General features: G+C 48.2%; 1 protein-coding gene across 1 annotated transcript; it reads left to right on the top strand.

The window, feature by feature from the left end:
- Window positions 1-1,478: 1,478 nt before the first annotated feature.
- Window positions 1,479-9,759, top strand: Zic5 (Zic family member 5). The gene is given in 3 exon segments (XM_070001937.1): window positions 1,479-1,900; window positions 1,902-2,917; window positions 6,946-9,759. Coding segments are annotated over 3 exon segments (1,866 nt in total). The 5' UTR covers window positions 1,479-1,493; the 3' UTR covers window positions 7,389-9,759.
- Window positions 9,760-12,169: the final 2,410 nt, after the last annotated feature.

Here is a 12,169-nt window from a genome sequence, read left to right on the forward strand (position 1 = left end):
GGGAGAAGGGAGGGGTCACCGTCTACTCATTATTGATGTTTTACAAATGATTTTATGAAAAAAAACAAAAATAAAAAAAACCTATACTTTGAATATTTTGGAACACCACAAACTTTTAAGTGTTTTCTTTTGAAAACTTGAAATGCCACTTTAAGGGCACTAAAAGTATTTCGGGGGGGCTCACATTTTTCTGACTCCCCCCCCCTAGAGTGATGGAGGAATCTATTACTTAAAAAAAAAACTGATTTGGTAGCAAACATATGGAAAGAGACAGGGTCGCTTTTTTTTTAAAAAAAACAAAACAAAACTGTTTTTGTTTTTTGTAAGACATCTGGGTTTAAGGTGAAAGGTTATTCTATTAGTAAATAGGTTGTTTCTTGGTTTTAAAATATTTTGGGGGTCAACTCTAATTGGTGATCCTTTCAAAGAAATTGAGGCACACGTAGGGAGTGCAGGGAGTGCGTTCTAGGTAGGAAGAAGAAAAGCTGCTTAAAGGTAACTGATCATTTAAGAGCTTCCTTTAGGAGAAATGGCCGGTTAGCCTTGTGCCCCGTATTCTGCCGCCCCGCCCCTCCAGTAGATCTAATTGGAAGTGGCAGATCTAGAACCGATGAGGAGAGATTTCACTTGGAGCCAATTCCTTTGAACCAAGTTGAAAGGGACTCCATGAGCTAAAAAGTCGAAGGAAGATGGATCCTTGGGACAAGGATTTGTTTTGACTTCTCCTGATATGTTGCAGGACCCAATCACAAAAAAAAAAAAAGTTTTCCAACCAGTAGACTTTAATAAGATTCCTCTTTCTAGATCCTGTCTGAACCCAGGGTGTTGGAAAGACTGGGCGTCCAAGGCATCTAAGGCATAAGTTTCTGGCATTACCACTGCTCGGATGTTCACTCAGCAAGCAGCCCAGAGTACTATTACTTTACTCCGAGAGTAGAAATTGGAGCTGAGAGCAATGCTACTAGGGGAAGGTTTTGGAGTTTGGGCTCTCCAGTCCCTGGCTCCTGGCGCATTCGGACCGCGTGCTAGCTGACACTCTCCGCGAGGCGCATCAACTGTGCAAGGTGCTGCGCGCGCAGGCCAAGCGCAAACTTTGTGCAAGTGCAACTTGGGCATCCCCGGGGAGGCGGAGACGCAGAGCACCAGGGGAGGAGGGGGCGCGAAGTGAAAGCGCAGGCGGTCGAGAGCACGGGGGCGGTTCCCCGCTGGGCCGAGGGCCTGAACGGGAGCCAATCGGGCAGCCGAAACTGCTGCCAATCACGCGACTCCCTCCAATCCCACCCGTGCCATTTCCAAAATCTCGGTCCCACTGTGCAGCTCAAATGTGGCGTTCACTCTGCCAATCGCTGGAGGACAGAGTGGGAACCGGAAAAGGAGAGTTAGGAGGCCAGGACAAAAGAAGTTAAAGAGAGCCTAATATATACATGTTTTTGAAGGCGGGCAGAGGGAAAAAAGTCCCCCCAGTGAGGGTCTGTGGGCCTGATTGTATAGTTATGATGGAGCCCCCTTTGAGCAAGAGGACCCCGCCAGCGCTGAGATTAGCGGATTTGGCAACGGCTCAGGCCCAACCGCTTCAGAATATGACAGGCTTCCCGGTGCTGGCCAGCCCGCCCGCCCACTCCCAACTCCGTGCTGCCGCCGCGCACCTCCACCCACGGGACCTGGGCGCTGACCCCGGCGTGGCCGTCACTCTGCTCGGACCCGAGCACATGGCCCAGGCGAGCGCGCAGAGCCTCGGCCCGCCCTCCCAGGCACTCTCGGTGCAGCCCGAGGCTCCGGCCGCCGCCGACCGCACCGCAGCCTCACTCGCGCACCCCAGCGCCGACACCTACCCCGGCGGCGGGGGCAGCGGTGGCGCGCGGCCCTCCGCGCCCCCGCCCCCGGCCCCTCCTCTTCCTCCTTCCCCCTCCCCCCCCTCCCCCTCCTCCTGCCCTCTCGGGCTACACCACCACCAACAGTGGCGGCGGCGGCAGCAGCGGCAAAGGCCACAGCAGGGACTTCGTCCTCCGGAGGGACCTCTCCGCCACGGCCCCCGCGGCGGCCATGCACGGGGCCCCGCTCGGAGGGGAGCAGCGGTCTGGCACTAGCTCCCCCCAGCACCCGGCCCCGCCTCCCCACTCGGCCGGCATGTTCATCTCCGCCAGCGGCACCTACGCGGGCCCGGACGGCGGCGGTGGCCCGGCGCTCTTCCCCGCGCTGCACGACTCTCCGGGGGCTCCCGGCGGCCACCCGCACCCGCTCAACGGCCAGATGCGTCTGGGGCTGGCGGCGGCGGCGGCGGCGGCGGCGGCCGAGCTCTACGGCCGTGCGGAGCCACCTTTCGCTCCGCGCTCGGGCGATGCACACTACGGGGCGGTGGCGGCCGCCGCAGCCGCCGCCCTGCACGGCTACGGAGCCGTGAACTTAAACCTGAACCTCGCTGCGGCGGCAGCTGCCGCGGCGGCCGGGCCCGGACCCCACCTGCAACACCACGCGCCGCCGCCGGCGCCCGCGCCGCACCCGCACCAGCACCACCCCCACCTCTCAGGGGCGGCTGGGGCCTTCCTGCGCTACATGCGGCAGCCAATCAAGCAGGAGCTCATCTGCAAGTGGATCGACCCGGACGAGCTGGCCGGGCCACCCCCGCCGCCACCGCCCCCGGCCGGCGGCGCCAAGCCCTGCTCCAAAACTTTCGGCACCATGCACGAGCTGGTGAACCACGTCACGGTGGAGCACGTGGGCGGCCCGGAGCAGAGCAGCCACGTCTGCTTCTGGGAGGACTGTCCGCGCGAGGGCAAGCCCTTCAAGGCCAAATACAAGCTCATCAACCACATCCGCGTGCACACGGGCGAGAAGCCCTTTCCCTGCCCCTTCCCGGGCTGTGGCAAGGTCTTCGCGCGCTCCGAGAACCTCAAGATCCACAAGCGCACTCATACAGGTGGGTGTCTGTCCCCGGCTGCGCCGCCGCCACCGCCACTGCCTCCTGCGCCGCCACCGCTTCCGCCGCTGCTTCTCCTGCTCGCCTCAATTTTTCCCTCCTTCTGCTGCTTCTCTTCGCATACGTATAACCCGGACATGTGACTTCTTTTTTTTTTCTCTCCCCCCTCCTTTTTTTTTTCTTCTATGAATAAGTAATTCGATAGCATACACAGGGGCCTGCCGGTGCTGGCTTCCCACACGGCGGAGTCTCCAGCGCGTCCGCAGCCCCTCCGCCGGGACCGGCCACGCGCTCCAGCCGCCGCCGCCGCCGCCACCCGGGAGCAGAAGCAGCAGAAGCAGGAGCAGGAAGGCGCCCAGGACGGTCGGCAGCCCCCCCATCCGCCCGGCCCTGGGAGATCGGGAGGGCCATGGGGAAGGGTCCCTCCCCCCACCCCGGGCTGGAGTCGCCCTGGCGCCGCCTGCCTACCCACCGGCCGCAGGCCCTCGCCTGGTGCTGCATGGAGGACCGCGGCTGTGGGAGGGGCACGTGGGGTTTGCTGCGGCATCGGGGCTGCTGATGTGGCCCCTCCGGGGCGTGGGGTCCGTGTGCCCCCCAGGCGGGGTGCAGAAGGCCAGAGGCGAGACCCAGCATACTTGGGCCTCGGAAGACGGCCTACCTCTACCCACCCCTCTCCTACACCTCTAGGTGCACTTACCCCCCCCCCCATCTTGCCCTAGTGCATACATTCCTGTGACACCATGTCCTCGCTCACCTTGCACCCTCCCACTTTATTTGCACACCGGCACGTGCCGTGGCTACGTCCGGATGGCCCGAGTGTGCTGGGGAAGTTGGCCTCTGTCCTGCTGAGGACAGCGGTTCCTCCCGCAATCGCGGAGGCCTACCCGCCTTGTAAATTGGGGGAGACCTTCCCACTATGTTCAATGCCTTGCTTGGGGGAGGGGGTACCGTGCCCGAGGCTGGGGCGGAGCGGTGGCGCGGTGTGTCTCGTGCGGCCTAGGACCGCGATCGCGCCGGACTGCAGCGCTGCCGAGCGCTGGCGCGGGCGGGATTTATAGGTTCTACAATATGACTCCTCGGAGGATGCTTAAGGAACTGGAGTTTACATTTAGTAATCACTTGACTGATTTATCGGCGCGGTCGCGGAGAGCCTGCAGCCGGGGACGAGGGGCCTCCGCGCCCGGCCTGCGGCCACCCGGGGGCGGTAGGGGCTTGGCGGGGGCCGCCGCACCGGGGTGACCGCGGGCTCTCGCGGCCTTGCTCCTAATGGACCGACACCTCCGGGGCCGGTGCAAGCGTACGGCACCGGCGGAAGCCTGGCGTTTCCGTGGGATGCACCATTTTCTAATTGGGTCAATCTGCCTTGATGGCTTTTCCAAAAGGAAAACCCACGAGGTCCTCCTAAAAGCGCCCAGGCCGAGTGGGCCGGCTGCTTCCTCGGTACCCAGCGCCTCGCGACGGACCGAGGAAGGCCACGGGAGCGGGCGGCGAGTGCCCCGCATGCGGCCTGCGGCCGGGGGAGGAAAGCGGACCTTCCCCAGCCTGCTGTCCAGGCCTTCCCGCCCCGAGAGACGGGCCGCCCGGGCCCTGTGCCCCGGAGGGCCGGCGTGGTAGAGGGGGAGCTGCGGCGGCTTCGTCTTCTCGTTCCACGTCGCACTGTTGGCTGCCTTTCCCGCTCCCACCCCTTGCAGCGGCCAGGCGGCCTGGTGAAGGCATGTGGGGTTCCCCTGGGAAGGGTGCGGGTACCTCTGGGTCAAGCTCACACCTGGCACCTGGCATTTGGGGCCGTCTCTGGGCTGCTTGTGCATTAGGTATGATGTCCAGAAAGGATCCATCTTCGACTTCCCTCCCTCCCTTTTTGGGAGTTAGCTGGATCTCAGAACAGGCTGATCAAAGGACTAATCCCCGGGCCACTCACTAAGGCCCGTTGCCTGACCCACGTGCCCTCCCTTGCGTTTATAACCAGCCCCTGGGCCAGAGTCTGGAAGGAAGTGGGCGGTATCCACATGGCACTGAGTGTTCAAAATTCTAAATACTCCTGTCAGTGTCTGAGATGTAAACAACTGGTGCTAGATGGGATGTGCTAGGTGCCCACCACCACAGGCCTCAGAAACAACACGTGGGTCATTCTAGCATACTTCCTTTTCTCCTTTCCCCAGTCCCTAGTTTCCACCTTTTCCCGTCTTGGTTTGCAGGGTCCTATTTGCTACTCTTTCTCTTTTGCAGTGGAGCAAACAATAATGTTCAGTGTTTTTTTTTTTTTTTCTCCCCAATTGGGATATGTAGTTTGGAATTGAAAACAACATTGCACATTTGCAGAGTGAATAACAGCGTTTAAGCTTCATTGAAGAAAACTAGTTAGATTTTTTTAATGCTATGTTAAATTAGTTTTATCTCAACTTAAAAGGGTAATGCAGAAATGAAAACAAATCACTGATATTTTTATGAAGATTATGCTTGTTTCAGCTCATCTAAAAATTTTTCAAAAGTTGTGATTATTACTGAATTTTCCTATTAGTTATAGGGTAATATATTAATTTAGGTTAAAATATTTACAGATAGGGAAAGTTGCATGACAAGTTTTCAGATGTGTTAACAATGACATTTAAACAGTTGCCAGTGAATTTTTTTTAAAAGACTCCAATAGAATCTGTAGGGAGAAAATTCACAGAAATTTATATACATTACCATCTCTTAATAGTCTTATTTTTTTAAGACTATTTTTAAGTAATCTACACAATCTATTTTTAAGTAATCTACACAAAGCAAAATACCTTACTTAGCATGTCACCAGATCAGCTGTTGATTTTTAAGATCTAAGTGTAAAAGGGAAATATTATACAATAGCATGTATTCAATTATGGAGTTAAACACATCAAATTCATAGATACCAAGATGAAAGAGGAAACGTAGTTATACTTTTATCTGATGTTTTCCCTTGTTTTCTTAACACCAAGATGTAGAATGGCTAGAGTTTTTTAGTTGTCTTTCTAAGCATTTAAACTTCCTGGACAAGTGACCTTGTGTTTAAGGCATTGTGTACCTGGATTGGTCAGGCCAGCTTAAAGAAGTGATAGGCCAAAAGATGTATTTTTTTTTATTATTTTAGTTATCTTATTCTGATTTGTATGTTTTATAATTATTATTATTAAGCAATGGAGAAAGCTATCCAAATAAGTTTTCTCAGAGCACAAATCAATGGCAGGTTCTGCTGAGGTTGTGATCTTGACTAATGTCTGTTCACATTCTGTTCTGCCATGTTCTTCATGGTCCTGTGAGTTGCGGAAGAAGCTGATGGAATGCAGAGGCCAGCAGCCTATTCTCTACCCTGCCAGCCTTGTAAAATCTTGTAGGGGGATTGTGTGTTTCACAGGTGCCTTTATTTTGAAAGACAGTAGTGTTTGGTTTCTTTCCTTCCTTTTCAAATTCTATACCCTTTCCCTCCTGTTTCTTTACATCAGTGAAATCCTAGGAATACTCTGATACAAATGCCATCATTTTCATTTTACTGTATCGAAAATCACTGTTAATTCAGTATGAGTATTTTTCTTTTTTCTTAGATTCTTACCCCTACACATGGCTTTGACAGTATCATTTCATTAGTGTTTGTGTTGACAGGATGGATCTTCTACTTGTATTTTTGGGTGTTCAGACCCTATAGGGAGTGGGGTGGGGGGAGAATCTGGGTCCTAGGTGGGCTTTGGTGGCACGTATCTTGCACCTTATTCTACCTTATTCTGCTTAGGGAATTTCATTCTGATCCCTGTGTCTCTCCAGAGGCTAGCATCTGGTCCCTCCATTATAACTCAGGACCAAGAAAGCCACCAAACCAGTGGACACAGCTCTCTCCTTCCAGTATCTTTTCCCCTTTACATCCTGTGTCCTGAAACATAGGAATAGGACTGAGGCTAAGGCTGGGAGTTGTTATTCAGGAAAATGGGAAAATACATCCCCCCTGTCTCCAAGATTTCTCTCAAGAGAAAAGTCTCTGGAAAGCCATTGTTAACCTTTCCTGTGTTTTGTTGCAGGGGAAAAGCCTTTCAAATGTGAATTCGATGGCTGTGACAGGAAGTTTGCCAATAGCAGTGATCGAAAGAAACACTCCCATGTGCATACCAGTGATAAGCCCTATTACTGTAAGATCCGAGGCTGTGACAAGTCCTACACTCACCCAAGCTCCCTGAGGAAGCATATGAAGATTCACTGCAAGTCCCCCCCACCTTCTCCAGGAACTCTCGCCTACTCAGCAGTGGGGACTCCGGTGGGTGCTCCCTTGTCACCTGTGCTAGATCCAGCCAGGAGTCGCTCCAGCACTCTGTCCCCTCAAGTGACCAACCTCAACGAGTGGTACGTTTGCCAGGCCACAGGGGCCCCCAGTCACCTCCATACACCTTCCAGCAATGGAACCACCTCCGAGTCTGAAGATGAGGAAATGTATGGGAACCCTGAAGCTGTGCGGACGATACATTAGAATTTCTTTGTATTAATACGTGAAATAATAAATACAAGTCCTTGGACCATATCCTAACCTGGGACAAAGCTGAGCCTGAGACAAACTCATGACTCAGGCTTGCCACCGGGTCTAATTAGCCCTATTTATTCAGTATGAAACCCTATGGTGTTTGTACATTTAATTAATTTAATTAAGATATTTGGGCTTTTCCCCCCTGTCCTTAAAAAACAAACAGGGCTGGGGATGTAGCTCAGTGGTAGAGTGCTTTCTTATCATGTGTGAGGCCCTGGGTTCCATCTTCAGTACCTCCAAAAAAAAAGAAAGAAAGAAAGAAAAATAGTAATAAGAAATAAAGAGCAACCAAGCTGGACTTGTACACAACAGAGGGATAGAGTCTGAGGGGCAAATTGTACCAAGGAAAACAAATGGAGAGATTAATGAAGATACACACACTTACCAATGCTATACATATATATGGGAGGAAAAAAATTAAGTCAGAACTTAACCAGCCCCTCTGCCTTTCCCAGAATGCCTCTTGGATGCCTTTGACATCATAACATGGGCTGCTTTTAAGCCTTCTTGTTGGGCCCTCATTTGTTCAAAGGCCTCTTGATTGTAAAACACACTTGCTGCATTGCCAACAGATCCTGGACTGTGCCTGTGTCCAAAATTATTTGTAAAAATCTCTTTCAGTTCTAATATTTACACTGTTTAATTTCCATGTTTTTATTACTGATCTCACATTAACATGGTATTTTTATACAGGATTATTTCTTCAATACCCTCATGACTTAAAAAACAAACAACAGGGCAGCAACCTTAACATATCTCCATATACTGTGCTACTGTGATTGTTTGAGCAGAAATGGAGAGTAAAACAGCTGCTGCATAGACAACTGTGAAACTGTGACCTTTTATAATGTACAAGAAATTCAAGTGCTTGCTTTTCCCTCTGGTGTTTTTATGAAATTGTGTTTTTTTTCTATTGGGTTTTTTTTTTTTTTTTAATTCAAAACTAAAAATGCTGCCTACCAGTGTCAAACTTCTTGGGTAATAGAGATTGTTTTCAGTCATAAGATTTTTGGGATGCCAGCATTCACAGTCAAGTTCTAAGGAGATGTGAAGATGGCATCATGCCTATTTGGACAAGCTATTTTTTTTTAAACAGGCAAAACCCCTCTTTTGTACTACTGTATCAACCTTTAAAAGAAATCTTTGTTTTTTTTTTGATGCCTGTAACTCCATTTTAGTGCATTTTCTTCCACCTGTGCACTGAGCACTGGATTCTGTTCTATTTTACAACGACAGTGTGGAGTATATGATTTACATTAAAAGAGGGGAGGGAATTGCTATACATATTTAAATTTTTAAAAGGTTTATAGTTACCACCAAACACTGATGAATGTGTGACCTTTGCCAGAGCTGTCAAGCTAGGATAAAAAAGGTCAAGGACCTAGGACAATAACTCTTAGTCAATTTATTTTCGGTTGGTACAACACATCTCCTGTGCAAAATGTAGTCCATCAGAGACATCATACAAATATACTAAAGAGCACTAATTTATCCTCAGAGACCCTGAAGACACTCCCTCCCCAGGGTTTGTAGAAATTTGTTTTGTGTGCTATGAGTGGTTGATGTAGTCTTGTCATTGTTAATAACTTGTATGTGAACACTTTTATTTGTACAGCAGAATTAATTTATTTTTAGACATCATTTTTTTTTCCTGGAAGAGTTCAAAGCACACCAAAGAGTTATATTATAAATTTTGGTGAAAGATTGTCATTTATGGCCCATGGTTTATTTAAAAAAATAGGAAGAAAATGGGAAAAAATATATTTTTAAGCTTACTTGAATGAACAATGTAATGTGAAGAATTAAGACTCTTCCTGCATGTCTTTTTCATGTGTTCATGAGATTAAGTAGAGTTTTGATAGAAATATTACTAGTACAGTGCATGGTGCTGTCACTTGCAGAGCCTTTCTATGTTGTCTTCAGATTGTTGCAGTAAATATGAAACATGCAGACCCTCCTTCATGAAGAAAAAGACCTAAAACTTGAATATCAAATGATTCTACATTTTAAAAGTTTATTTGATTTTTATATTATTCACTTGCAAAGTCCTTTCACCTCAAAAAAGATAAGGTATGCATATTGGGTGGATAATTTATGTATTGTTAGACTTAGTAGTATAAAGTAATTCCTGATGTATAATGAGTTGTTTTATTTATACAACTTTTCCAATGGTAGTTTGCACTATTCTTTATTATGCTACAGGTTTATTTATTATGAAACAAAGGATTATGTATTTTATGTATTTTTGCCATGCATAGGTTAATTCTCCCACAGATTTATTGGTTCCTGATACACATAAAGTGTACCTCCAGTAGAAAGGAGGCAAGAATGATTATGAAGTAACAAATGTAATAAAGGTATTCTTCCTACGTATTGGTACATTTTACCTAGTGGCATATCTGTCATTCTTTTACAACAGCAGTTGCTAAGGTAGTGAACATTAGCTTGTTCTCCCTTGACCGCTTAGACTTTTCTCATGCAATAAAATATTTTTATAGCTTGGCTTAACTTACATTGTAATCTAGAAAAGTACCAGGTATTTATGAAGACTAATCCCTTCAGGTTGCATTTATAGAAGAACAAATCTCAGGGGTTATTGCATTCATTTGTTGAAGTCAATAATATGCTTAGTGATTGTAATCAGTAAAAATCCTAAAAAGAATGTTAGCATATCTTTGGTGCCTAACCTCTAAAGTAAAAAATAATTAAGAAAAGATGGAGAGACAGTGAGAAGCTTCCAGACAAAGAAAGTAAAAGCAATCTTGGTAAGGAGTTGATAATGGATAGAGAAATTGGGTAGTGGGGATCAAATGATCTTACAGGGCATGTGGGAAGATCAAAAAATTTTATTTTGGAAATGAGTGACTAGAAGGAACTTAGACTGAGCATGTAGGGGCAGATGTTTAGGAGAATTAGATTTGTGGCAACAAAATATTCAAGTGGCTTAAATCTCTGAATTTGGCTAGGCACATTAACCAGGCTGAGCATTTGCTTGTTTTTGTTACCTAGTGCAAAACTGATAAAAGGCGAGTAGTTAAAAACAATGTCAATACGCATTTCTCCAAAAGGTTATAGTGGCTTTTAGAAGTCAGGTTTATTAAATGTAGTAGAGGTGAAACAGGTTGCCAAGAGTTGTTTTAAGCCAGATGACAATAACCAGCACACGAAGGGGGGGAAAACACTCGTAAATGAGGGCTCCAATCAATGGGAAAACTTATAGCTCTCTAATGAAGTTTCTTGTGAAAAGGAGGGTGACACAAAGCCACCAAGACATGAATCATTCATGGGAAATATAAAAGATAAAAGATATCTGACAATGAGCAGAACCTTGTATAGAGTGTATAAAACAAGTTTCCCCTTCTTATTTTCTGCTTTAAAACGCACAATCTCCCACTCCCAGCCTTCTCTGTCCAGTCTATAGAGTTAAAATTGACCACTGCTCGTCCTGCGCCACTTCAAAGTAATTTAGTCCAGAACGGAAGGCTTGGCGCTTGGACAATCTTCATGGTGTGTTAAGATTTCTATGGCAATTGGCAAGCAAGACGTTCCCATCTGAATATGTCTCAAAGAAAGCCACTTATTGACACTAAGTTGGCTATCATCAAAGACTTCATCTTCCCTAGCAAAACGTGGCCCTAGCAAACATTTTAAACCCTCTACCTTTGTTTTCTGGGCAGGGAGAATCTTCAAACACACGATTATTTGGAAGTTATATATTTTCCCCATTCAGTTGTTCTTGGTAAAGCTAATGCGCCTAAGAGCAAAGGTTCTGAGAAGGAGCTTGAGGGTGAGAATCATTCTTGAGTTGGAGATGGCCACACAAGTGTCACAGCGTTTTGGACTTGAAGGGGAAAAAAAGGGGAGGGGGTTAGCAATAGGCCTTGGCAATACAGCCCAACTACCTACAAACATTTGTATTAGGTTCTTAAAATTGATGTCTTTCACACCGGAAGCTTTGAGGTGTGGTTTTATTTATCATCTTTAGGCTATAAAGCAGGAGGAGAGATGCTAGCCACCAGGTTTTTTTTTTTTTTTTTTTTTTTAAATCTCAGTTTGGTTAGGAAATAAAATCCCTGGGAAGGGAGCAGGAAAGACAATCTGGTTTCCCAAGGGATCACCTTAGAGGAAGTCTGATCACAAGGCAAACCAAACAATACAGACGCTTATTACTATTTCCATTCGGTGCCCTGTCCCTCCCCTCACCCATCCAACCCTTAAGGTACCAAAACACCACACCTCACCACAAAGGTGGTGGGGGAAGGGGAACCACTGCGGAAAGAAAGCCCCTGGGGTTACCTGCGCACTTCCTCTCTGTGAACAAAACCTCTCTGACCCCCCCCCCCACACACACCCACGGACACACACAAACACTCCAGAGCACACATTCACGTCCAACGCAAGTGCCCAGTCAGGCGGGGGAGAAGTTCAAAAGCAGGTTCTTTGAAATTCAAACTACTGCTTTTCTGGTACATCCACGCCGAGCATCCGCATTGCTATGGCGATGGGGTGCTGGCAGCCGGCTGCGCCCAGGTTCCAGGCGCTCTGCGAAGATACAGTTGCAGGGACCTTTGCTCCCAGGCCAAGTTAGCGCCGTCCGTTTCCAACTCATCAGCAACACGTACACACAGGACATATTTTTAAAACATTCACACACGTGTGTGTGTGTATGGGTGTGTTTGCTTTTTGTGGATTCCTTCTTAGAACCTCCTAGTTTGAGAGCTGGAAGA

Source organism: Dipodomys merriami, unplaced genomic scaffold (genome assembly GCF_024711535.1).
Source record: "Dipodomys merriami isolate MVZ:Mamm:240054 unplaced genomic scaffold, mDipMer1.0.p SCAF_6, whole genome shotgun sequence".
In the NCBI taxonomy this organism is placed as follows: Eukaryota; Metazoa; Chordata; class Mammalia; order Rodentia; family Heteromyidae; genus Dipodomys; species Dipodomys merriami.